General features: G+C 43.4%; 1 protein-coding gene and 1 long non-coding RNA gene across 3 annotated transcripts in view; one reads left to right on the forward strand and one right to left on the reverse strand.

Annotated features, from left to right (window-relative positions):
* Positions 1–10535, forward strand: part of LOC122226414 — a 25065-nt gene extending 14530 nt beyond the window's left edge. The window contains exons 1-3 of one of the 2 annotated variants that reach the window (XR_006205618.1): positions 8407–8702; positions 8929–9049; positions 9231–10535. This is a non-coding gene — a long non-coding RNA (uncharacterized LOC122226414). Of the gene's footprint in view, positions 1–8406; positions 8703–8928; positions 9050–9230 lie in introns of those variants that run through there. The other variant, XR_006205619.1, reaches the window with a different exon arrangement.
* Positions 3056–16274, reverse strand: CAVIN2 (caveolae associated protein 2). The gene is made up of 2 exons (XM_042949517.1): positions 15481–16274; positions 3056–5479 (listed from the first exon to the last, which is right to left on the reverse strand). The coding sequence occupies exons 1-2, from the start codon at positions 15961–15963 to the stop codon at positions 4685–4687; spliced, it is 1278 nt and encodes a 425-aa protein (XP_042805451.1). The 5' UTR covers positions 15964–16274; the 3' UTR covers positions 3056–4684.
* Positions 16275–27791: the final 11517 nt, after the last annotated feature.

Here is a 27791-nt window from a genome sequence, read left to right on the forward strand (position 1 = left end):
ACAGGTGACAAGTTTGCCTCAACTGGTGCCACCACCTCGAACCATTTTACTCATGCGTGAGCCCCATGGGCATTTGAGTTTGTGCCCACTTTCAAAGCCATTGGAAGAAGCTGCCGCCTGCAGCATACATCTTGGTGACTGAGAGCTGGCCTGGGGGGTTTTCCTTGTTTGCTTGCCCGCAGAAATGGAGACGCCAACATTTGTGTGGCCTAGCTCCTGTTTTCCTCAAGAAGATGATTTTGTAGGCGTTATATTCAGAGGCTAGGTTTCTATGTCCTCAAGATTCACCCTATTTCTTGAACCTCCACACTCCCCCAATGCCCCATGCTGATCGGATATTTGCTCATTTCTTCAGCCTATGAGAGGATGTGTCCAGGCAGGGACGATGCTAGCAATTTCTCTAGCCGGGCACAGGGATACGACTGCTTTTACTTAAAGATTTTGAGGCAGACTTGTTGTGCCGTCTTTGAATAAGCTGATTCCAGTACCTATCTTTGTTGACAGCTTGCCCTTATTAAACCATGCCCAAAGTGAGCCTTGCGGCTACTGACAATGGTCGATACCAAGGAGCTTAGGAGCCCCTCTGTGGCCTCAGCAGACCTGAATAATAGTCTCTCCACAGCTCCCCGGGAATCGGGAGCTGTTTTTTCCTTAGCCTCGGAATGACAATCACCAAAATCATTTATAAAGTGCAGCTGTACCTGATGCCGTATAAGGGACGATAAATGAAGTTAATACTATACCATCTGAGCGCTTGTAAAGTGATTCATAATTAAGCACAGTTGGGTGATATCGTTAGGCATCTGTCTTGGCAGCAGCATAGATTTCAGACTGGGGTGAAGCACCGATTCTGACATTCAGAAGTTACATAAACTTGCACAAGTCTTTTAATTTTGTGAACTTCAAAGGAAAAATAAATTCTAACACGAGTGAGAACTTAGGGCTGTTACGGACTCTGGAGATCCCCCCTCCCTCCATCTTACTCGTTGGAGTAAATTAAATTGAAGAGTTTCAGCTGCAAAACAAAAAACAAACAAACAAAAAAAAAACAAAAACCAACGGTACCGTCCTAATAGGATTTGTGTGATTAAATGAGAGGGTGCTTGTGCTCAGCATGTGGTCGGGGCACAGCACTGCTGACCCCACGAGTACCTAGCCTGGCATTAAAGTGAGCTGGTAGAAATGTTGGCTCCCTCTCCCTGATGCTTGTGCCTTACTGCTTTGGACACTAAGAGTTGTAGCAAATAGTTGCATTGCCCAGTATGTATTTAATGAATCAACCTTACGGTGCAAAGTCTTGACAGGGATGAATGTCAAGTTGTTTTGCTAAAAGTGTGGCTTCTTAATTGGGGCAGTTTGTGTGAAGAATTAAAAATAATTGTAGTTTCGAATACTGCAGGATGATGCGGTGGTTAAAACAAAAATAAGAAGGATGCATCTTAAGGATGTAATAATGTAATAATGTGAGTTACTGCCTGTTCTCTTTAGGAATGAGTTCCTGGCTGCACAAGTCTTTATGTGGATGCCCAGATCGGGCAGAATACAAAGGTCACAATGCCAGTGTCTTCGGAAACTTGCTCTGCAGTGTCACAGCCTTGGTTTTTAGAAAAAGATTCGTGGTTGCTATGGAACTGTTAATAATGATTGCTACCTGTACCTCGATCCCTCAGACTCCCAGTCTCCAACATAAAATCATTTAGACCTGGGCTGTAGGGCAGTAAACAAACTTTCAAGCAAGAATTAACTGGGCTTGGGCATTCGTGTCTTAATGCAGGAAATGACTTTCATTATAACCTTTACTTACACTAGGAGCTTGGCTATATTGAAGGAGCCCCTAGTCTCTTGATAGTGGACTCAAACGCACGAGCAGTGCCAAAACCAGGAGCATTTTGGGTTATCACACAATGCATGTGAAAAGTTTTTATTTTGTGCACAACTGGCCTCAGTGTGGGTCTTTTCACGTATAAGATGAAATTCAGCCATGTACTAGATGCCTAAGTGGAAAGAGGAAAATATTCCTGTTGGAATATATATGTCTGTATATTTTAAAAATAAAATCTTGTAGTAAAGTGACATCTTTGCTATATCTCTGTGAGATTTGTGATCCATGTAATAGACGCTTCTTACTCCTGAATTATATTTCCGAGATACGGATCTCAGTGCTTATTAATGCATAACCAATCTTTGGGGGAAAACTAATCCAGCTCTTGAGCTCCAGGCACATAAAGTTAGGGATGGGTTATTGGGTGGGTGGAAAGAAGACATATCGAATTTGGGGACTTTTTAGCCTCACCGGTATGCAAATAATTCAACAATAATTCAGAATAAATAGCTTCCATTTCCTCAACTGCTGCTTCCTCTAATCCCTATAGTATGTGTTTTCCAACAATGATCTGGCCTCATTCACTGCTTTATTGCTTAGAATCGTAATGCTTTGAATTTGGAACACAGAATAAACGTTTGTCAGTAAAATCTAAAAAGATTTAAGGGTAGCTTTTCACTGACATGCAGATAGTTTATAGGAACAAACGGCAGCAGCATTTTTGGAAAGGAGATGTAAACATCACATTAGCCCTGGATCCCCCAACTCTGACTGCAAGAAGTGACAGTAACTTCATAAAGGTTAAACAGGCATGTTTAGGTCCCGGAGTGAAATTAAGTCTTCTACCCAGTCCACGGTTCTGCCGAAGACAAAGGTTTATCTGTGTGAATAAACTGAATGCACAGTTCAATAAATTCATGTTTGCAGGGCTACTTAAGGTATTATAAGATCTGGTACCAAACAATAAAAATGCAGATGGAACTATCAAATTTATCAAGCTGCCGCAATAAATTCAGATGCTCTCCAGAGCTGGCAAGGTGATGTCAAGAAAGTTAAACTTGAAGAACGAGACCTGGATTTCTAAATGAGATCAGGGGGAAAAGAAAGCAGAGTTAATAGGGGACATCAAGACCGAGACAATCGACATCACAGCTACGTTTGGAGGAGAGTTTACAAATCAATTCTTTCTGCTTGTTCTAAAATTGCTCTGCCGAAAAAACGGACATCGTTACACACTTTTCATGCTCTGGTTTATTTAGTCTTCTTTAACACAGCCATCGTTAGTTCAACAATCTAATGTTTGAGGTACATTACGGCAAATAGGGACACAGCTGTATAGGTTAGGCTATCAATACCTTGAGCCTGTTTTTCCTTTTAGGAAACAAAGCATTGTTTGTTAATACTGTCTTGGGTTACTTATATTTGTCAGGTTACTTATAGTGAGTGGTACACACTAAAGGTAGGGAATTTGTTCCCTGGCACAATTGCCTCTACACTATAATTTAGTCGTGTTCTCAAAACATTAGCATTCTGTAATCAAAAATAGAGAAAGCAATGTTTTAGTATAACATTAGACCGGAGTAAAAATTATCCCGGCCGAATAAGGGTGCACAGATACATAACACTAGCATGCTTTTGGAAGAATCCTATTAATATTCTGTGAAATTAATATATAAATAAAATATGACCTAGAATGAAATTACCATCATATACAAAAGGAAAAAACAACCCTTCCCTTCTCAAACCTGTTGCTTTTAACATCTTACACACCTACATTACATCATTTAGAGTGTAAAGGTCATTTTAAATTTGGAAAGCATGAAAGAGTCGTCTGATTGAACTCCCTACAAAAGCCAGTACATATTAATTTCAGAGATTTACGTTCGTTCTGGTGTTAAAGACACGGCATCCTTTTAAACCTCCTTGGTGAAAGATCTGTAATGTCTTTTATTTATTAAGCAAAATGCAGCTTTAACACAGTAAACTATATTTTTATATTATTTGAAAATATTAGAAGATAAAAATATTGTGAAGATATAACATGTTGTTCAAGGATATACGAAACTCTTTAGAATTGTTATTTAAGGAAAAGAGTACTTGAGTTAATACAGTAAATATTTTACTTCTAAGCACATGGCTTTTCTAGGCTTTCATTCTCTTTGGCATTCCTTCTTTCCCGTTTCTCTTATTTTCCAACTTCTCCCTCTTAGTTGTCTTTTTCTGATAGTCCTGACTTTCCTAGATCTTACTTGATTAGCTGAATATTACAGTCTTTCAATGTTTTCATTTGAAGTTAAAACATTGGTTTCTATTAAGTGAATAAGCGACCAGACTGTCTCTTCTACCTTTTTTAAAAAGTGTGTGTTTTTTTCTTATAATATAAAGTAGGTATGTCCTTAGCTTAAATACATATGTATATTATATATCGCACACTTGAAATACAATAATTAGCTTCACAGAGTTCAGTGGAAATTCAACATAGCGCTGGTACACTATTCGGCAAGCCTATGGAATGACAAGAAATGAATCCCATCTCGTGACTAGTATCTCAAGTAGCCTCTGGTTTTTCTAACTAAGCCAGATTGGTCAGCGTTTTGCAGCTGCCCCTTCTCTTCTTCCATGCCATCTTGGAGAAATTCTACAAAAATAGAACCGAAGAACAAGTTGGAAGCGACGCTCCTGACAGGTCGCCTTCATGGTAGATCTTGGTCCGTCTGTGCGCTGCTCCTATGGAGTGAGTGAGGGCTGCTTGGACAACAACACGGTAGTGAGTGGGTAGTGCGGACACGTGCAGGGCTTTGTTTCCAGACTCTGGTTACCCGCCGGAACGGAAGCACAGGCCGGGCCCGGCAGGCTGCGCGTTTAGGCGGTCTGGTCCACCTGGAGCACGGCAGGCTGGCCCGGGCTTGCATCCGACTGCTCTGCATCCTCAGAGGTCAGCAGGTAGCCTCCCTCGTAGCGAACCTTCTGTGCTTGTTCCAGGGCCACCGACTCCTCCTCTTCATCTTCCACGATTGTCAAGTCGATGTTGCTATCCCTGCCCGAGTTACTCCCTCTGGAGGCCTCCCTCTCTGCATCCTCCTCCTTGCTCTTGCCTTCCACCAGGGCACCGGTGAGGGACGCTTCAGAAAGACCCTCTGCAAACGAGCTCTCCTCGTGGTCATCTGGCATCTGCTCGCTGCTAGGCGTGTCTTCTGACTTGGTCTCGTTTTCTGCAGGGCCTTCTCCCTCTCGGACTTTCTTCCGGCCAAAAGTGAGGGGAGAAACCTTGAAGGGGGAGCTTTTCCCTGAGGATATTTTCTGGTGATTGGAAGTGAGAGATTTCTTAATCTTCTCTCTCCTCTCTACAGACACGATCTTTGTCCCCAGCTTGTTCATTTTTTTCTCGATGTTCTGGCGAGAAAACGCTTTCTTGAGGCTATCTACTTTCCGGAGGCTGGATCTTTTTATTTTCTCTGCCCTGCTTTCTTCCATCTTTTCCTCTGCACTGTCTTCCAGGGTCTCCTCATCGTGGGGCAATTCATCATCTGATGAGAGGTCCACCGTGTGCAAGGTTTCCTCCAAGGACTTGTTTTCATCAGCAAGCTCCTCCTTCTCTTCCGCTGGGCTGGAAACTGGCTCTTTCACAAACACACTGGCAGGGATCTCATTTTCTTCCTGAAAAGATGGACAATGTAGATAGATTTCATGTTAATAACAGATGTTACAAACGGTCCTGAGCTGCTGTCATTTGCAGTGTGTATCTTTCTGGCACATGGGGATGACAGAAACCACACGTTTGTGGCTTCAGTTTTCTAGAATATGAAGAGTGAATTCTAAACTGGTCAAGTCATTCCCCTGAGGCTGGATAAGGGCAAGGGATGCTTATTGGGAATATTATGAGGGCAGATGACAAGGGCTCTATCAGTGACGGGCAGGGGAGGAAGTGGGTTGTGGCTCTGACAGACCAGGAAGTTGCCTAGATAAAGGAGCTAAAGTAAGTTACTGTGAACCCAAGAGGCCTCTGTCTCCCATCTTCCTTTAATGTCAGGTGGCTCTGCTCCTGCCAAAATCCCACTGGAGGTGGAGTTAGAAGATAAACGATGGGGGCAAAGGAGAGAACTGGGAAGTCCTCAAGAGTCAGGCACCATGTAAAGCCTTGATCAGGTTTCCTCCCCCGCTAGGAATCAGAAGGAAAAGTGTGGTCAACCTTGGTATCTATTCAGAAGTGCACACTAATTTTTCTGATGACATGATTTTAGAGTAAGAGAAGGCAGGGCCAGCCTCACTGGGGGCCCACCCATGAAGCCCTGCGGTTCAGGATATCCTATGTGGGCATTAATAAGGACAGGACGCATACCATGGCCATTCTTAGAGGAGCAAGGGAGGTCTCTGAAGCAGCTTATCAAGGCTCTCTTGTTAAACAGGGCTTCCTTGGACAAGAATACTTAGATCCCCCACCTGGAGCTAAGAGTGAGGACAGAAGCTCAGGAATCTGTCCCTTTCCCTGCACTATTCCCAGCATACCTCTTCCCTCAGTCTGTGGACACAGAGGCAAAGGTCTGACCCTCTCTGTGTCTCAGGGAGCAGAGCCTGAGAACTGGCCTCCAGAGTTCAAGGGCAATGGTGTTCCACTTCTTCTAAGCGGGTAGATTTGCTTTCAGGTAGCTTGGGTCACACAGAACAGCAATCCCTTTCTTTTTAATTTTAATTTTTAATTTTTTTTTACTGTGTATTTATTTTTGAGAGAGAGAGAAAGAGAGAATGTGAGCAGGGGAGGGGCAGAAACAGAGGGAGACACAGAATCCGAAGCAGGTTCCAGGCTCTGAGCTGTCAGAACAGAACCCCACGCGGGGCTCGAACTCATGAGCTGTGAGATCGTGACCTGAGCCAAAGTTGGACACTTAACTGACTGAGCCACCCAGGGGCCCAAGGAATCCCTTTCTTTTTTAAAATTTTTCTTTGAATATTGGAAAATGAGAGCTGGCCAGCAAGGTGTCTTCACATTTTCATCGAAAGAACCAGCACAGTGGAAAGAACGTGTAACAGAAGCCTGAGTCTCAGTCTTTACTGTACTGCTGAGTGCCTGTGTGGCTTTCAGCAAATTATTTGATCTCCTTGGGTCTCAGTTTCTCCCAAATATGAACAAGAGGACTTGACCTCGATTAGCAACTTTCAAACCACACTCCCAGGGACACTCGGGGTTCTGTAGGAATGCCAAGGTGGGCCAGGCTTCAGAGCCCCACTTCCTCCTTAGCTTCAACCTTACCAGATTATACGGTGGACTGCCCAGTAAATTCCCAGTTTGAAACATAACTGGATTTTGTGCATTTACAAGTCTGTCTGGGATCTAGACTTCAGGTGAGGTTCATGTTAACAGTAAGAATTTCCCTTCTTTTAATTGAGCGAAAAGTCAATGACATTGGGGTTAGGGTCAAACACATATTCTAAGAGTGTACCTGCATATTTTTTAACTTTTTGCCTATAGAAACTAAATGAACAAAGTTTTGATACAGAGAAACCTAGAAGTCCCTCTCCTTATTAACCACTGAACAGAATAGTTACGCTATTCTGGAAAAAATACAGCCCCGTGTCTCCCTCTTTTGCACATACACTCATACCACAGTCCATTCCATAAATTGGTTAGAAACAAGGGATAACATCTTGGATAGAGGTTAATAGAAAATCTGGTTATATAGAACCTTTGTTAGAGTAAAGAAATCACAGATTCTGTTTCCCAAAGCCCTCTCCACAACCACCCATTTTTAATGTCATAAAGACGGTCAGGAACATAGTACGACGGACCAAGTAAAAAAAATCGGAAAGAAACATGGCATTCCCACGAGTCATTTATGACCTCGACTTTTCCAGAGAGCAACTTTCCCATGTTTCAAGTCTCAACTTGCCTCTATCTTGCTGGCACGTACTCCCCATGAGGGTGGCAATTTGGGTCTCTTGTTCACTGTTGTGCCCCCGTCACAATAGTTCCTGGCAGCTCAACAGCTATTTATTGAATGAACACATGGTGGTTAAGGTGGCTTTCTAAGAAAGCCTGGAGAGAGTGGTTGGAATAGAAATTGCCGCTCCGCTGGGTAGGCCTGAGGACTACAAAAGAACGGGTTTCGCTCTTCTAAGGAAGTTTGGTGACTGCTGCTGCCACTGGGAAATGAGAACCGAGGCCTAAGGGACGCTGCGGTTTCCGTTTCTAAGGAAGGAGGTTATTCTCAGTGGATGAGCATCACTGACAGGGAGGCCGACTACAGCAACAGCTAAGGCCCTGATGCTTGGTCCAGAAGCAAAATTACTCCTGGGGTTTGACAAAAGGCTTGGGAGGGTTTGACAGGAGCTGCCTGCAGGAAAGGAAGAAACTAAGAACTCAGTGAAAAGTTAAGTCCTCAGTGAAGGAAGCAGAAATTCAGGGGAAACTACAAAAATAAGCCTTGGTTCCCAGAGAAAAGGTACAACTCGTATGCCTTAATCTCTCCGGGTAATCACAGGAATACCCTGCTAACGTCCCTTTCTTCAGCCTTAACAAAAAGGTAGACATATTGACCGTGCTTCCGAAAGAATTCAGCAATCCTGCGTTTTTTTTCTTAAATGTAAAGTCTGTTATTACAAAAGCACAGCTACTGTTGAGCGGGAGACTCCTGTCCCTCTCTCTCGGCACATGTCCGTCAAGGACAGGTTTGAGGAGAGCGCGCTGTCAGGGGAGGCAGCGGCCTTGTGTGGTAGATACCACACGCGTGAGGGCAGCTGAGGGACGGTGGGAAACCACCGAACTCTTCTATCCAACGCCTGGGACGTTTACACGAGGGCTCTCAATGCCGGCTATGAAAATAAACCCAGTGGGAACAGACACAATCCAGACGAGCTGGCTGTGTCTTTACAAAAGTGGGAACGAGTGAGATATCTCTTTTTTTGGCTAACTGCTTTATGCTTCTGCTGTCATTTTAATTGCTCGAGCAGTTCGTTGTGTTCTGTCTACTGGACAGTGTCTATTTTGTGGCTGCTCATGGCATCCAGTCTGAGGGCAAGCCCCTTCCTGTCACACAGGAATGGTGGATGTCTAAGCACACGGAGGCCTTACCTTTCCTCTCTGTTTTTTTTGTTTGTTTGTTTGTTTTTAGAAGCAACAAAATACTGACACCCTTCAAAAATCTCCATTTTTGTTTCAACTGAACGTACGCGTCGTGTCGGGCTACAACGTAAGCGCTTTGCTGGCGGATATTCAACTGGCATGTCATGGCGGTACGTCCTCTATACCAACACGGTCCATAGGCACCCAATCTGACCTGTGCCCGTGCTCTGCTCAGTCCTCTCACACAGGCCTCATGGAAACACTTGAGACTTCACCTGTCTACGGGGAAAGGGACACTTCTGCCCGCTTCAGCCTCCTGTCGTAATGGTTCTGATCTGCTTTCTCTTACAGATTCCAATCTTGACAGCTCTTTCCAGGGGGAGGATCAACTCTACTTCCTCCATTCTATCACCGCTTACCTGGGCTAGTGACTCATAGATCTGCTTAGGGCCTGTGACTCCCTAACAGGGCACCAAGAATCCCTCGTGGGCTGGCGCTGACTTCTGGGGCCCTTCTACCCGGCAGAGGCCCCCCAGAAGCAGCTGACAGTTTGCTCTACAGATTTATTTTCCAAAAGATACTCGGCCTGCCACTGACACAGCTGCTCTGGGTTCTGACCTTTCACAAGAACCCTTAGGAGTTTTTCAAAGGAAGGGAGAATTAAACGGCACACTTCAAACCTATATGAATGATGTGCTTGCAGCACTAAAGAGAAAAGGAAGGAAAGAACTCTCCAGAAGTGGCGTTTTTCCTTACACTTCAGCTTGTTTGCTATTTCTATTGATTCTCGTGAACTGGCTGTCCCAGTCGCGCATGTAGATACCAGCACAGAGAAGCCTGCCAACACGCTGAGCACTTCTTGTGTTGGAGTTCGCGGAAGCAAATCTTTGCACATATATAGATGCATATGCTTTAAAGGAGATTCTATGACTCGCGTTAGAAAAGGAAGCCGACCGTAAAAGCTTGACTAAGGGGAGAGAAGCCAGCAGTGTGTTCTTGGGTCACAGACTTATCATCCCTGTTGTTAGACGAAAAGAGCGAAGCCTGTCATAGACCCAGAGGGATGTGGTGGCATCCTGGAGGGATAGGAGGACCATAAATTTGTGTCCACGGGATGCTTTATCCAATAATCTCTAAATACTAGTTATTAAAATGGAACTATGCCCACCTGACATTCTGATTTATAGGTCTCTTTTACACACTGATGGTTTTCTCCAATTTGTGTTTCTGAGGTATAGATTGCCAAGTGGATAAAGCCATTGATTAGAACTGCACCCCTAAGGCAGCTGTCGGTAGAATCAGCAAGTCATAAGAATAAAATGCATTAGTTATAATCCCTGAGCAGTCTTTCACATTGTGGAGGATTTAAAAGTTTCATTATTTTTCAGTGTTACCAAGGGTTCAATTCTTTTTTAAGATCACACCGGTTAGGTATTCTTTGCTACCCACAAAAAAAAAAAAAAAAAGCAAAAAAACACCAAACAAAAACCAAAACAAAACAAATCATTCTGAATTATTTAAAAGCTGACGCAGAAAACCCAGTAAGCATGAACTTTGCCATAGTGGGAATACAGTGTTTGTTTTTACTCATTTTACAGTTCAACTCTATAATTCCTATTATTAATAAAATGAAACCTTGCTAGTCACTTTCTCTGGGCGTCTGTTTCTTTGATACAAAATGAAGTTAAGCTAAATGATTATTAAGGTACTTTCCAGCTCCAAGATATTTGATTTTGTGATATTAATGTAAATCCCATGAACAATAACTAAAAAATCATAGACGCGATCTCCTAAAGCACTAACACCAAACATGCTTTGTTTCGTACAAGGATTCAAACCACAGGACCTGAGCTGCACCGGACAATGCTTTTCACTCAATTCCAACAGACACAGATTTGCAAAACAAGGGAAGGGGCCACATTTACCTGGAAGGACTGCATCTGACAAACAGTCCAGTTTTTTAACAAATGAGAAAAAGTAAGGATTCTTTTGAAGAAACAATAATCAGTTATTCACTTAACAGGCCCGAGGCTGCGCTGACATTCAATAACTGTAAATAATAACAATAAGAGCAAGTATTTGGTCTCAGAAACTAAAAGGGCACAGGATAAGGAGCGCATCAAAACCGATATCCCATTATGGGAACATTAATCAATGGGACATGAACATGGCGAGTTGTCATATTAAGGTGTCTTTGATTTCCTATGTTGCCATTTCTTCTACATCTGTAATAATTTAACAGTTTTCAGAGCAGTGGTTTGGGATAGAGAAAGTACAGTCTTTAAAAAAAAATCAACTTGAAAATAGTCTGAGGATGTTATACTTTTAGCACTGTTCTAAAATTCTGATCTCATTGAAGGAAGCCAAATGATGACTATTTGAACACATTTATAGGCCTGATTCTCTACGAATGTATCCACAGCAAACACCCAACCTCTACTCTTTTCACCCAATTTCACAATTTTATGTGGACGAAAGTGTAAGCTGTCCAGGCGGAGTCTCATTTTGTTCCCTGGATTTGAAGCCATTCCCACACCGCTTTTTCGGGATAATCATTACTAGAACCTTAAGGCATAGGTGGGCGCCACACCCTCAGGGCCAGTTAGCTGTGAAACGCTAGGCTCATGAATCAACAGAGAAAATTTCCTTTTGATGGTAAATGCACTGATTTTCTGCGTAAACTCTATTTTTATTTAAAGATAGCCATGCTTACGGGCAAAGCATGAGTCTTGTTAGTTTTTAGCATTTGCTTTTTGATCACCAACCCCTTTCAGTCTTATGTCATTTACACTGGGTCCTGTCACAGTATTTTGAGTTCAAACATTGATCTTAGGCTATCCTAAAAACTATATATAAAAAGAAAACCTGCTAAGTTTAACAAGGATTTTACAATTTGCTTCATCACTCAAAGGGAGGTGACTATTCTCGAGTTTTAGGTGCCAGTGGCTATAATTTGAAGTAACTGCTAAAGGTAGGAGGGGGCTTTAAAGCCACAACAACCTTGTAAGTTCAGCACACATTGAAATACATAAATAACACATTTTAAATAGGACAAATTAAGGACAAAAGTTGGAATTAAAAATAAAATGCGAACGTTGAAGTGTCTAGTAGACAAACCAACTGAGCAACCAACAACCAAAAAGCACCTGCAGATTCTGGAGGACACGACAGGACCTTACAAACTGGAAACCTCATCTTCTAAACATGACAGTGCTACATCTGCCCAGGTGACAGATTTGCTTTCCTCACTTTCTCGTCTTAAAATTTTTCACATAGGGGCGCCTGGGTGGCTCAGTTGGTTCAGCGTCTGACTTCGGCTCAGGTCACGATATCACGGTTCGTGGGTTCGAGCCCCGCATTTGGGGTCACTGCTATCAGCAGAGAGCCTGCTTCAGATCCTCTGTCCCCCTCTCTCTCTCTCTGTGCCCCTTCCCTATTTGCACTCTCGCTGTCTCTAAAAAATAAATACACATTAAGAACATAAAATTTTCACACCCATTTTTTTGTCTTGAATTAGAAAACCAATGAATTTAGAAGAGGAAAGTCTGGCATAGGATTCAAGGGGATTGAAAACAACAAATGACCTATGGAGTGGCAACTCGTGTATCCTCTGCCTTCTTACTCTCTCACCCACCCGCTCTCAGCCACACAGTAAAGCCTGCCACTAGAAGGGGCTATTTTGGGTAGGCCCTTTGGGCAGAGTCCTTTGCTCTCATGGTGTATCGGGGATATAATATTGATTTCGACATGGTAGTTGCCACATGATGTATGGCAGGGAATGGAAGAGAGTGTGTGTGAGCGTGCGTGGGTATGTAGCTTTTAATGAGTCCCATCTAAAAAGCATAGGCCTGGCTGTTGTCAGATCTCGAGTAGGGTGGGGTCAGTTTTCACTCAGCAGCCATGTTTCTAAATAAGCTAAAGTATAACCTTCACTGTGTAAATGCATGTCAGATCCACCCAGGAATAGCTTCTATTCCTTGAGTTCTTACACCATGTAACTCACTAACTATTTTAAACAGGTTATTGCATTTATTCCTCACCCTGTGAGAGATACAAAGGGAAAAGCATCCATGTTTAAGAGCATGGAATCAATATGTGAGTTCAAATCCCTGCCTCACTGCTTGACGTTACTAAATAACTTCAAACAAGATATAGATACCTTCGAATTGCAGCCTCCTCATCTGTAAGTTGAGGGCAAATGAGAGAATGCACAGAAGGATACTTAGAGCATGCAGGGCTTACTAAAAGAGCTGACAAATGTTTTGCTCCTATTCATATCCTCAGTGTACAGATGAGAAAACAGAAGCTTGGAGAAGCTGCAAAATGTGCACAAGATCACATAGTTGGCAAGCGGTGAAACTAGCATTTGAACCAGTGTCTATGTGACAAAATAGATCTTCTCAACCCCAACCCCTCGACTGGTACCCTGCGAGCCCCTACTTTAAGAGAAAGAACAACTCTCCATGAAGAGACTGCACCCACATTTGTTTTTGCAAAATAACCACCTTACGATGTCTTGAGAGTTGAGATTTCTAATATCCTTCAGGCTACGAAAGGATTTACATGGCTTAAGAAAGCTCCAGTTCCTTGCCTTTAGGTCCTTGCTTCCTAACCTGCTCTTTAAAAAAAAAAAAAAAAAGGTCCTTGGGGGCGGCTTGTTAAGAGGCGTAGAATGGAGCCTGAATATGTTGCTTTGGATTCTCTTAGCTTCCACCTTGGTCTTGCGCACCCCTGTTTCACCTTTTACTCACTCTATGGAGAATTCCGACCACTTCTGGCTGCAATTTCACACCTGTCAATCCAATGTGACAAAAGAGGAGACCGGGGTATGGCTCAACAGCAGCCTGAGTCTTTAAGTTCCCCACCTGTTGTTTTTTTCAAATGTCAGATTTACAATTCTCTTGAATTTTTACTCACATATCTCTTCCGTCCCTGCCTCCAACAACTACAGAACATCCGCGGCAAAATGAAACATAAACCGATCCCGACAAATTATGATCTTCCTCTACTAGATACTTCTTCCTCCCTTAACTAAGGATAGAGGACAAGAGATAATCTCCCTGATTCATACTGGAGGGAGGAAAATTTCCTTTGATGACTCAGATTTAAACATGTCTGCACATGTTTGGTTTTGTTTGGAGATCAGTATTTAATTTAGAAATGCCTTGAGAGCTGAGATTTCTAATATCTTTTAGGCTAATAAAGTAAAGGATCTTATATGGCTTAAGAAAGGCGCAGTCACCGTATCTCTTTTCAGTTCATCTGGTGCATGAAAAGCTATTCCATTTGCATTAAAGGCTAAAAAATGTCTGGGCTGCAAAAGCCTGCAAGGTATAGGAGGACATCAGCTGCCTGAAGCTTTACATCAAGTGCAATTTGGGGAGGACAAAAAAACAGCCAGATGAGTCTTTCCTTTTAAGGAGGGAAAGAGGCTTAGGTTCTAACTTGGCGGAGCAGATTCATTTAGAAAAAAGAAGGCTCCCTCGGCTTAAATTCCAATTTCTAAATCTCCCTTGGGAGATGAAGGCTCTTCTTGTGTGCCTTTCACAATCAAACAGTTGGTTATAGCCTCTCCCCTCCATGGCTTTGAAATCCTCTCCTATTCACATGGTCACAAGGAGACAGCCCTAGGGCAGGCATGGCAATTGCTTCCTGGGCTCTGTGTTGGCTGCGTTCCATTGGGCGGAAGGACTTCCAGCCTTGGGCAGGGCTACCCTTGGATTCACAAATGCCCACCACTTGGCGGAACAACAGCCCCACGCAACCTCCCTGTCCCCAGATACCCTCTTACTACATTAACTGCATCATTGATGCATTAAAAAAAATTAAGTGGCCTTTTTATTCTAAGGCAACCATCGGAAAGAGAAAATATTCGAGACTAGCCTTTGCAACTAAAACTGATAACACTGCTTTTATTTTACAGTTGTGGCTTCTCTGAGCAATAAGAAGCATACCTCTTGTATCTGTAAAGAGTTATGCTCTGTATTTTTACTGCATTATTTGCCAGAAAATAACAAAGATTGCTTTGGTGACAAGAATCTTAAAGGAAGAGACTAGTTCAATTCTAATGCAATCAGTCTTCAGTACTTGGTTAGCTTCTCAAACATTCGCAGCCTTTAGACAAAGAGAGAAGCAGTCATGAATTTGACTTCTTGATTAAAAAAAAAAAATCAGATGATTATCTCATTTCCACAAAGAGTTAATCAACAGGCACTGAATTAATATGCCCTGTCCAGCTAACAGCTGCAGTCAGAGCCCCAAGTTCATAATGCAAGGAGACACATGAATCTGACTCGGGTGCACGCACCTGCTCACCGTCCCAACCTGCATGGAGTGCGTCCAGGTGCTCCCTAACAAATGAGCCTGGCGTACTAACCTCTGGGGCAACTGCCTTGGGTTTAGGCTGCCGTGACCTGAGAAATTCCCACCCCCGGGTGCGGAGGTCACACTCCTGCTGAAGGCGGATGGGGACAACGCCTGGTGTGTGTGGGATCCCTGACAGGCAGGACAGATGTAGAAGTGGCTGTGAGAGCCAGGCTGACTGAGACCACGAAGGCTGAGGAATCCCAGCTGGGCGGGAGGAGGAGGAGGGGGCACTGACCTGGAAGATGAGCACTTTGAAATGGTTGCGCCTGAGGAGCTGGGCGTGGTTGTTCTCCAGCCGCTTCACCTGCGCGCTCTGCCTGTCCATGCGCTCCTTGACCGCGCGAGTGTGGGCGCTGACCTTGCGGGACTTCTCCAGCAGCTTGCTCACCGTGTTGCTGGTGGAGGCCTGGTATTTGGAGAGCTTGGTGAGGTCGTTCTGGATGCCCTTCACGGAGCCCTCTAGGCTGATCTGCCGCTGCTCCATATTGTGCTGGTTCTCCTGCACGGCATCCAGCATGTTCACCAGCTTGTCCAGGAGCGTGAGCACCGTGACGGCGTTCACCTGCGAGTTGTCCCGGATGGCCTCCTCCGCGCTCCCCAGGTTCAGGCTGGGGCTCGGCGTGGAAGAGGGCGCGAGGCTGGGGCTGGCTGGCTTCTCCTGCCACACGGCAGACCCCGGGTGCTGAAACTTCTCAGCTTGGGCGGCGTCCTCCCCCATGGCTGGACAGGTGGGAACGTTCTTCTCCGGCAAGAAGGACGGCAGCGAGCGGGCAGAAAGAGGCCTGCTGGCTTGAGCTCAGAGCACCGCTCTCCAGGACTGGCAGAGGTTCAGACAGGCAACAACTGGCTACACTGATCAGGGGAACTGCATTCCAGCTGCTCTTAAAAGCCCTACTCCACCCAGTGGGAGGCGAAGGTTACAGAACTGAGAACCACTCAGGGTTCAGAAGCAGGCGCACACTTCCTAACCGCGTTCTCCTCGGCACGGGGCACTTTCCTGCAGGTTTAGCTTTTCTTTCCTACTCTTCTATCCCTTTATGAAAGAAGTTCAAGGCCATGTTTCAATCATGACTTCATCTAGAGGCGGAGAAAAACATGCTAATTTGGCTCAGCTCCACAGCCTCCAATTGGCTAGAGCCAGTAAACTTTTCTCTGGCTGCTTTGCTACAGATGAAACACTGCTTCGTGTGCGTGTGTGTGTGTGTGTGTGTGTGTGTGTGTGTGTGTGTGTGTTCCCGCATACAAGTTATTGTAACGGAAAGTATTGTTTGCACTTGCCCTAGAAGGACTGGTGGGCTGCAGAAGGAATGGTGTCCTACGGGGAGGGGCCAAGTTTAAAAGGTACTTGCAGACAAGCTTGCAGTGTTAATTTTTAATTTTCAGGTGGATGGAAGTAACCCTGATAAGAGCAAGGAAAGTAGCCCAATTCTTATGACTCTTGCGGTTGGGGGTGCAAAAGAAGTTGCAAGTGCCTGAACTTAAGGAATATTCAAATATGTCATGCTGTTACGGACGGTTATCATGTAGTAGAAGGTGAATTTTTGAATGACTAGGTTTTTTTTTAATTTTTTTAACGTTATTTATTTTTGAGACAGAGAGAGACAGAGCATGAATGGGGGAGGGGCAGAGAGAGAGACACACACAGAATCCAGGCTCTGAGCCATCAGCCCAGAGCCCGACGCGGGGCTCGAACTCACAGACTGTGAGATCGTGACCTGAGCCGAAGTCGGACGCTTAACCGACTGAGCCACCCAGGCGCCCCTTGAATGACTAGTTTTTAAAACACAGAGTTTCTTTGGAGAAGTAAAATTGCAAAAGGAAAAACAAACAAACAAGCCAAAGTATGGTCTCTTTAAGAACCTACCATGCCAATTTGGTTTAGCTAATTCTGGATCTGCACTGAGAGATTTTCTCAAATACCTATCTGTGCAAGTCACTTATTGACACGTGCCCAGAAGTGCAACGTCGGGCAGCTTGAGTTGGAGTTTCTGAAGTGCTTCTAATGTTTGACATTTCCAAATTCCTGTTCAGTCAAGTGGCACACCTGTTCTGAAACATGGCCCTCCTCAGCTGAGCCCTTGGGACGTGGGGCTTATTTCCTAAAACGACTTTACATGCTTGAATTGGTTTTAAATGTATCCAGCCTTTGAAAGTGCTTTCAGCAGGAAGTTTGTAATAGGCCTTCTATGAACAGTTTTGAGAGGAACAAATGCCAGCTCATACTGGGTCAGGGATTGATAATGGAAAAGTGCTGTTCTTTGGTGGCAAAATCTATAGGTCAGCCAATCAATCGGCAGGTCATTTGTCATCACATTTATTGAATTTTTGAGTCCCCGCTATCTGCTTAGTTCTAGGTTTGATGAACTATCCAGGGGACATTAGTAAAGCATTCTCTAAGACTACATCTGCTAGTTAGGGAGATGAAGATATTTACAGAGACCCCTATTTCCTCAGATAATCGGTACCCCAAATCCACTTTTAAAATTGGGACAATAAGAGGCGCCTGCGTGGCTCAGTCAGTTAAGCGTCCGACTTTGGCTCAGGTCAAGATTTCAAGGTCCGTGAGTTCGAGCCTCTCATCGGGCTCTGTGCTGACAGCTCGGAGCCTGGAGCCTGCTTCCGATTCTGTGTCTCCCTCTCTCTCTGCTCCTCCCCCGCTCATGCTCTGTCCCTGTCTCAGAAATAAATAAACATTAAAAAAAAATTTAAAAAAAATGTTGACTTTGAGAAGCATGATTTTCTAACAAAATTATACAGTATCATGATACAATGTCCCTTCCCATTTGACTTCTGTGGACAAATATAAAAAGGGTCATTATTGCAAAAATATTTGAGGGCTTCATCAGTTTTCTGAGAGCCTCTCTTAAATTTTGACATTCAAAACACTCCCTTTTGAAGCACTTATTGTTTCATCATCTGCATGGATTTTGTTTCTTCTTCTTTAAATGTGAACTATTTCCAGCTGCAGACTCTCGTTTGTCAGAAGAGTTGTCCATGATTCAGGGGTTTCTTTAACATTACCCTCATCAACTTCGTGATTTCTTACGTATTCTGAAAGATTTTCAGTTTCACATTATAATCACTTTGCCCTGATTTTGCATTGATTTGCATTGATTTTGCACTGCATTGTTAGACATGGTGTCATCAGTTAGATGAGTGGAGACACTAGACACATGAAGTTGAGGTGGGGAGAGGAGAGAGGCTCCTTGTTAGATAGGAAGAAAGGTTTGCATGTGGGCTTACTTTTTTAAAAGTAATTTTGCATAACACAAGTAACATAACAGTTGTCTATTGCTATGTAACAAACCAGCCTGAAATTCAGTGGCTGAAAACGACAATTGACTTTTATGTCCTCGTGGTTCTGTGATTGATGTGGCAGGGCACAGTTAGAATGGGTCATCTGGTTAGACACGCTCGTTCACCTGTAATGGATCCCAGGATGGTCTCAGTCACATGTCTGACTCCTTAGCTGGGTTGACTAGAATGCTGGGATTTCTCTCTCCTCCATCTTTCAGCCTCCAGGGACTCTCCCTCTAGTCTCTCTAGTAGGGAGGCCAAACTTGTTTACATGGTGCCTCAGGATTCCCAGGGTGTGGAAGCAAAATCTTCAGGACCTCTCAAGGCTAGGTTGTGGAACTCTTCCCTTGTCATTTCTACCGCATTCTATTGGTCCAAGTAGGTAGGTCACAGACCAAGCTCAGATTCAAGGAGATAGGAAATAGACACCCCCTCTCTATGAGAGGAGCAGCAGAGGCCCAGGATAAAGGCTAAGCCTCATGGGACAGATTGTTGTAGCCATCTTTGGAAACAATCCACCTCAACAAGAATACATTCTTCTTTCAAAATTCTGTTATGAGTAAAGCTGAGGGCCCTTTCCATCACCATTTTCATCCCATTCGCTTTCACCTCTTATCAGAAGTAATCATCTTTATGGATTTGGAGTATATCTTTTGGAAATTATATTTATATGTGATCACAAGTGAATAGTTTTATGTTGTGATGTAATTTGCTTTCTCGTACAACTTTATAAGCAATGGCGACTATGAGGAGCTGTGTAATGGGGACCTGTCCTGTGCAAAATGGCATGGAAGTACATGATGACTTTGACACAAATTCTAAGGGCATCAAAAGTTTGTACAAGGGAAAAACAAAGGCAATAAAGGAAAGCACTGGTGATAGGTTAGAATTTGAGGTAACCCTGAGTAGCCACACTCACCGTTTAGTTGACCTAAGTTAAGTCCTATTTCTGTCTGGGAGAAAATAGTGACATTTAGCAATCAACTCTTGGAAGACATTTTTGAAAAATTAAGTCTACTCATTACATACTAATGTGTTCCTTAGAAATTAGGTATGAGACGTTAGCCTTGATAAAATGGAGGGGCGCGTGGATGGCTCAGTCAGTTAACCGTCAGACTCTTGATTTCTGCTCAGGTCATGATTTCATGGTTCCATTGGTGAGATTGAGCCCGTGTTGGGCTCAGCTCTGACAGTGCAGAGCCTGCTAGGGATTCTCTCTCTCCGCCCCTCCCCGACGTGAGTGCACACGCTCTCACTCTCAAAATAAATAAATAAACTTAAAAAAAATAGACTTGATACAATGGCATATAGAAGTCTCCTAGAGGTATCTGAACATGTGAAAGGGACCTGTTTAAGAAAAATTGGTGCGACAGCAAATTAGGCAGGTAGACAAATATGGGGTATGGACATTAGGTTTGGTGCTGGAATGGGGTACTGTGAGTCACAACAGGGTATGATTAGGGATCTAAATCCCCCAACAGACTCAGTAAGGTTTGGTTAATCTTTTAGCATAATCTCTGTGCCAGAGGCAGCTCAATGGCCTTCTTGGTTGGCCTTTTCCATTTAAACTCATATGGCCTTTTCCATTTAAACTCTTAAGGCCAAGAATCCTTCATTCTTGGTCTTACTAGTGTGACAACCATAAGAGTCCGAGAATGATGATCCCACAGAAAAGAAAGCCCTTCTCCTCAATGGCTAAAGAATCAGAGAAGCTAAGCTGGCCACTCTGTATATCTTCTCCTTTGAACTCCATAGTGGTATTCAAAGCCTTTCAAAGACTGAGTTGCCTCTTGAGCAGGAGGTTGTATGATTCTATTAACATGATGAAAAGAAAGAACCTGATGACATGTTGGTTTTTTTCTCAAGGAAAGAAGAGGAGAGAAGGAAAAGAAAAGAAAAGGAAGGTGTCTTCTAGGAGGAAGAGGAATATTTTCACCTTTTTATTCTTCGTGATGAAAACTCTACCACCTACCATATACTTGTGACGTCTCCTTTATGTGGGTAGCTCCTGGCTAAGAAGCCAGGAATTCTCCATTGATCTTTTATATTTATGAATGTCTTTTGAGCAGCTATACTGACAGTCTTTTGTTCTGGACTATATTTTCAAGAATGAAGAGTGAATAACCTTGGAAAACAGAGATAGTAGCAGAGGATGGAGAAGGAGCAGAGGGTAAGATTATTTAATGTCCAGTATAATAAAGCAAGGGGTGGGCAGATTCTTGGGCAAAGGTCAGGCAGACTGTAGCTTTTTTTTAAAAGTTTATTTATTTTTGAGGGGGGCGGTAGGAAGAGACAGAGTGCGAGAGGGGGAGGGGCAGATAGAGACACACACAGAATCCAAAGCAGGCTCCAGGCTCCGAGCTGTCAGCACAGAGCCTGATGCGGGGCTCGAACCCATGAGCAGTGAGATCATGACCTGAGCTGAAGTTGGATGCTCAGCTGACTGAGCCAGCCGGGTGCCCCAGATTGTAGCTTTTTATAAAAGATTGGAGTTTCCTAAACTTGAGGTTCTTCACATGGGCTACGAATCCATGACATGTGCAGGATCTACCGATGTGCCTCTCTGCATCACCCCCGTGTGACTTGAGGAGGGGAGGGAAAGGGAACTGATGAGAACATGACATTTATTTGCGTCCTGGGCCCTGAATAATAAAGTCTTTGTCTCTGAGCCAGGAGTCACGTACCTTCTGCCATGAGACTGGCAGGTTAACTTTTTTTTGGGGAAGGTGAATGATCATTTGACCATATCTGGCTTCCCTCTGCACTGATCTTGTAGTGGGTGCAGATAAAAGCAAAGGTGTAGTTTGTAGAAGGCCTGCAGGTCCTTTTACCCTTTGCTGAGGCAATGGAGAGGAATTAAATGTTCACTTTCACTGGAAATATTAATGATGAAAAGCATAATTTTACATAACCCTAATCTCTCCCAACCAAAGTCCCCGTATAACCTATCAGTGATGTCGCTGTGAAATACAGCAACATATAAGGAAATCCTGTATAAATGAGTGATGAAGCCTAAATAATATATAACGTTGACATAAAAGGTAGATTCTACTTCACTCCCCTGAGCTGCCATTTAGGGAATGCCGCAAGTTTTGGAAATCCTGGAGGTTTTGCATTCGCAAGGCCTTCTCTGCCTCTTGGACTCCCATTTCCCAATGTGCCATTTCTGTATGACTCCATACCTGCCCGGTCACGAACCTCAGCCCTTCCCTCAGCATCACAGAACTTGCCTACACAAAGCATTCACGAGTGTAGTGAATGTTAATGCAATTTCAGGGTCCCTGTCAGGAGGATTCTGACATCTTATTGCTTCTTCTCTTCCCAGTTTTATGCCTTCCCGTCTTCTCCTTACCTCCACATTCTATTTCATGAAGGGAAATTTTACTCAAACACTGGCTCTTGGGTTTTACCCTTTACCTCAAAGAGGTATATTGTTATTATCATAAAAAATAGTTTCCTACCTTCCTGAGAAGAATTCTGGTGCCAGTTAAGATAACCAAACTTTTTTTCCCATCTTGTTTTGTTGTCAAGGTCAGAGGCAGGGGGATGCCTTAGCACATTGTTTATTCATCATTCGTTCATCCAATCGACAAATATTACTGAGTAGCAGGTAGGTACGAAGAATATAACAGCAAACAAGAGACAAGTCTCTGTTTATATGGTGCTTATGCTCTGAGGGGGGAGTGGAGACAGGTGATAAAAATTCAGGGTAATGTCAGACAGTGGTAAGTACTATGATGAAAAATAAAGCAGAATAAGGGACCAGAGGGTGACAAGGGCACTACCTTAGATAGCGTGGTCAAGAAAGTCTTTGTTACAGGGTCATTCGAGCAGAGATATGTTGCGGGAATCCAGGTGAGAGGAGAGAGCCTTCTTCTGTGTAATGTGCCACTACAGCAGTGGATGTAAGCAGAAGTGATATGGGCCATTTCCAAATGCTGCCCTTCGGAGGATTGGACGTGCGCTTCACTGATCCTTACCCCTCTTCCCCCCCGCCCCGTACTTTACTTAGGAGGTGACAAAATTGACTTGGGGGCAGAAATGGAAATGAATGTATTGAGAATGGAAGATGGCAGCTCGTCTTGCTCTCTCATAGCTCTCCCCCTCCCTCTCTCCTTCTCTCTCTCTCTGCCCCTGCGCAGCTGATTAGCTTGCAAACAGAATAACAGTCAAGAGCGTGGACACTCAGACCACACCTCCCAGGCTCAAATTCCACCAAGGTTCTGTGACTTTGGCCAAATCACGTTTCCTTCCTAGGCCTCAAGTTTTTATTATAAAATGCAAGTAATAATAATTCTTATCTTAATTGTTGTAGGTTCTTATAAGGATTAAATAAGTTCACATTTGCGAACTGCTTGGACCAGTGCCTGTAATATGGTAAGCAACGTATGTGTGAAATATATGCATCGAATAAGTAAAAACTCTTAATGTAACAGTCTAGTTTCGCCTTGTGGCTTCGAAGATGTGATTTCATTTTTGTTTCCAAAAATATGTTCATGTTTTGTGTTGCAAATGCCATATTCAAAATTCAAAATATTCCAAATTAATACTTGCTCTGGGCCCCTTTCTGACTTGCTCATTCACAGAGCGCTTTGTGGTACGTCCAAAGGAAGTACGTGCGGGTGCCCCAGGCTTCCCCACAGAACAATGGACTGACTACTTCAAGTGAGTTGCTACACGCTCAGCACAGACTCAGACAACACAAGAAAATATCTATCAAGGTTTTTTATCATGGAGAAGTTCAGCGTTTGGGGAAAAGCAAGATTTACGCACAAGAAGCGAGTGGAAGACAATACGAGGCAAATGCCTAATGCAGCAATGAAGTTGTCCCTTCTCAATCTCAGGAAACCCCTTAACCTCACAAAACCTTAGCGTTTGCTTTTCTCATTACAGAGCCCTAAAGCAAACAGGAACTGAGGCAAAGAGATTTAAATTAGAAGAGTAACTTAGTAATAATAATGCTTGTAGTACAGAGCTTTTCATGTATGTTGTCTCAAGGTACTGTAAGACCTTGAAAAACAATGCTTAAAGGAAGTGGGCAGGGGTTCCACTATTTTTTTCTGACCTAACTGATATTTGGGGAGGCCCAGTGCTCGGGACAGAACTGTGAGGTGAACAGATTTATGTGACACTCTTCCTTCCTCAACTAGATAGATCACCTCCTCCTCCTCCATTTCCCTCTCTTCCTTCCTGCTGCAGTTAGTGGAATCTTAATTTTCACCCCCACCCCCACCCCCGCCTCCCCGCCTGTGAAGGGAATCCTGGAGGTTCTGGTCCTCACCTGTTTCAGGGTTTAATAGGGCTTATTTTTCAGTGAGTTGAAGTCGATTTTGTGAATTTGTTTCTTGAAGCATTATGACCAAGAGACATTAAGAAGTCATACAATTTTGTTCTCTGTTCAGCAAACAAACAAAAACCGAGGACAACAACAAAAACTCCTTACCCTGCCATAAAAGGAAGTTATATTAATTTGAGAGCTGTAAAGAAGGAAATTCCAAAACCATTTTGGTAACCAAGTCTGGTATTTGTCAGGAAACTCTTTTTCATAGATAATGTAAATCCCTGTCGAAGAAATATAAAACCATTTCCTCTCATTCTGTTCTATTTTTTGAGTTAATGAACATCAACATAATGGATTTCTACAAATTACCTATTAATCATAGTTTTGTAATTTCTACACGTTCACGTTAAAATTTAGGAGCCTGGATTAAATTGAGGCTATTTCTATATAGCACCCATTGGTAAAAATGCTTTTTCTCAAAAATAGTTTGGCAATGCAACATGTCTTAGCATTAAAATATTTTTACAGATGAAAGGTGGTAGAAATAAGTACTTGCCTGGTGGTTCAACCCTCGGAAAGTGCTCGAACTATCTTGAATAATCTCTGAATGCTAAAAATGTGTGATTCCAAATTCCTATCTCTTCGGGCTCACATTTGTTGGCCTCAAAGAAGTGTTGTTTTAGTTGAAGCTATGACTCTGTTCCAACTGAAAAGAATAAATACTGAGTGAGCCCGAAATCCAGGTAACAAAGGTAGGTGACAAGAGCAGAGACAGGAAGGGTCTGGCTGGTTGCCCTCATGAGCGTGACTGCTTTATTGAAACATATTTGGCAGTATCTCTTTCTAAAACATTTTAGGCTGTTGCATAGACAACAGCCATAATATCAGGCCTGATTAATGGCAAACCTGATGGAATATATTACAATGCAAAAGGGACTTTGTGTCTTCAGGCCTGACTTTCCTCATTTGTAAAACTTGTCTGCTTGATTTCTGAGGCCTTTTCTAGTGATAACACTTTGCAGTTTAATGAACGCTTTAACATTTTTGCAGAGTAATTTTACTAGCATTGTCTCAGATTCTCAGCTTTAAAAACAATACAGATAAACAAACAAACTCATGGATCTGGGACATCCACAAGTGAGGGGCCTGTACCCTCCAACTGGTGGACATTGTTACCCCTTCCTTCTCCTGGGATGGGAAGGGGCCGGGGTCAGGACTGAGGTCTCACTTTGTGGCCTGGAGCCCAGGCCCTGGTTCCGCTACCCCCAGCCCTTGGCCCTTGGGATGAGCTACATTTGGGGTCCGGGAGCCTCCCTCCTTGCCCGTGAGTCTTCCTGGGTCGGGTACAGACCTCTGACTTCTCCCAGCACTCCCAACTGCCTTCCCTGCCCAGTTTATACCTCAAGCTTAGCATGCAATGGAATTTGAACAGAGGGAGGGGAGGGCCATGGCTGTCCCTCATAGTCCAAGATACCATAGGCCCTCTTCTCCCTCTGTTCCTTGTATTTAATAAAAGCCAGTTAAGTAAAACAACAACAACAAAGAAGATACAAAAATAAAATATGATTAGAAATCAGAAACAACCCAGCATCCTTTAGTCACTGGATCTCACCTCTGCTCACAGCCAAGATTGTCTGACCAAATGTAGCATTTGAGTGGATTAAGTCAAAAGAACCGAACTTGATTTTCGGCTCAGACACTAACTGGTTGACGTTGAGCCCTCAACCTTGTGGGACTGAGTTTCCTCGTGTGTAACGTGAAGGGTTTGACTGGATGATCTAATTCAATTCAGCAGACATTTATTAATGGTTTCCCACATTTGAGAGCTCTCAATAAGGCATGAGGCTGAAGTTGGGAAAAGTCCAAAGATAGAGACATGGAGAAGCTCTCAACAGGAAGAAAGACAGAGCTAAGCGTTGTAATAGAAAAACAAAAAAGGAAAAAGAAATCACAAAGCCTTAGGAGCACAGAGGAGGCATGATGGGCTTTTGGGTTTTTGGGTGTTATGAAAGCTGATGTTCACCTATGGCGGAAGACCCTTTCAATGAAAGTTGTACTTGGTCTGCATTTTGGACACTGTAACTAGCGTATAGAGTTCACTGCAGCTGCTACGGGAACCACAATCTACGATGGTGATTAGGTATGTCCATCTTGCACTGCTAATTGCACTCCTCTGCAGGGTGTAAGAGAAATGAAAACGTGGGAAGATGGAGTTTTTCCAGTTCATGGATTGACCTTTAAAAGAATCAGGGCAGAGAGAGGGTAATGAAGCCAGTAGAGGGAACTGGTGTAAATCTCCCTGACATAAGATTGAGCTAATTTAGTTTAAACGGAAGGAAGCCCCATCGAAATTAGAGAAAAATGTAATCTGAATTACAGGATTTTTTTAAAAAAAGACATGCAATTATATTATTGTCAAGTATGTGTGGTAAGTTGAACTAATTGCTGGAAAAGTGTTTCTAAGTGAAAGCGATATTAGATTCTTCTTTTTAATGAATACGTAACTTTGGATTTGTCAGGACTGTATACGTATAATTCGTGTGTTAACATGTTTAAAATAAAATGACTCATCAAGCTTTTTAAATTTTATTCATGCTGCTCATTTGTTTAATGACCTCCCTCCCTCCTGCCCCCCCCAGCCGCCCCTGCCACCCGCCCCGCCTTTTCATGTAAACGGGTCAGAGGTAAACTTGAGTCCAGTATACTTTTGGCTTTTAAAAGTTTATGAATTAGTAGAGTCTGAGCAAATGCTGTCTCACTTTGGTTTCTGTTTACTAGACACTGTGCAATTTTATTACAATCAGATCTGAAACTGTTATCTCTAAAAAGTTGTTGCTAAAAGAGATATCACAGAGGGAGGCCAGCTGGCTGCTTCAAGCTGTCATATGCCATGGCATAGCGAAGGGCGTGACTGACGAGCTTCTGGAAACTCTTCTTGGGCACAAAAACATTGACAGACATTGGGAAGATGGAAGTAAAACAAAGTAGTAAGGCAAGTTCCTCGCAGAGTCTGCTCAAGCTTGGCTATTGGTCAGGAAAGAAGGAGGTCCTATGAAGGCAAGGGCTAAGGTGCTGAGATGGAAAGTTTGAACAGCATCCTGAAAGAGGATGTCTGGATGAAGGATCAGCCGGAGCGAAGAGCGACTGGGCAGTGTTCTCCAAGAGCATCTGAAGATGTGGGCCACACCGTAAACAGCTGGGGGCACCTTCGGAAACTTATCATGGTGCCATTAAAAAGGTAGGAATGGCCATGAGCTGAACTTCCACCCTGACACCAGAGTCATGTGGTCTACAACATTCAGGTCTCCAGTTTCTAGGTCCTGAGATTTATTTTTATCCGCTCTTAGGTGATAAGTTTTGGGGGAAATTGACTCATGCCCTTCAAAGGCATGAGACAGTGATTTGGAAGGCATGTGTATTCATGAATGAGGAGAGAGCTACCCCACATAACAAACAGTGGTCATTCCCTTCATCCTGGCACCCTGTCCTGGAGGTAGTACCTCCTCAGGTCCAAAATCACGTAACGAACACGCGGTAGGTCAGGATGTGCTGCCACAGAGCAGAGGAAGACAGGCACCCCCCAAAAATGTTTTATTCAGGTGAGAATAACTGTAGGTACTGCCTTTTCACATTTTGAGCATGTCTCAGTCTATTGTCCAAGGTCAACGATCATGAGGCTGTTTTCACAAATCTTCAGTAAGGTGGAGACAAAAGAGGGAGTGAAACTGACATACCCAAACCCAATTGCATTTAAGTTAAAAGAGTATGCTGTATTCTGTGATTATGTCCTGGTTGTTTTTAATGGAAAATATTTTGATTTTAGGGAATTATAATCCTATGTAAATTTTTTTTTTTTAATTTGGCAGAATGAAAATATTGGCAACTCTCTGACAGTTCCCTATTTTTCCTTTCCTGGAGGCTGACTTATGGTTCCATGAAATCCCAAAGTTTGAGAATCACTGGTTTAG

Source organism: Panthera leo, chromosome C1 (genome assembly GCF_018350215.1).
Source record: "Panthera leo isolate Ple1 chromosome C1, P.leo_Ple1_pat1.1, whole genome shotgun sequence".
Taxonomy (NCBI): domain Eukaryota; kingdom Metazoa; phylum Chordata; class Mammalia; order Carnivora; family Felidae; genus Panthera; species Panthera leo.

Coding starts and splice junctions, on each gene's coding strand:
- CAVIN2 (XM_042949517.1), bottom strand. CDS start 15,963: ATGGGGGAGGACGCCGCCCAAGCTGAGAAGTTTCAGCACCCGGGGTCT. Junction 5,480..15,480: donor TCAAAGTGCTCATCTTCCAG/GTCAGTGCCCCC, acceptor CCATCTTTTCAG/GAAGAAAATGAGATCCCTGC.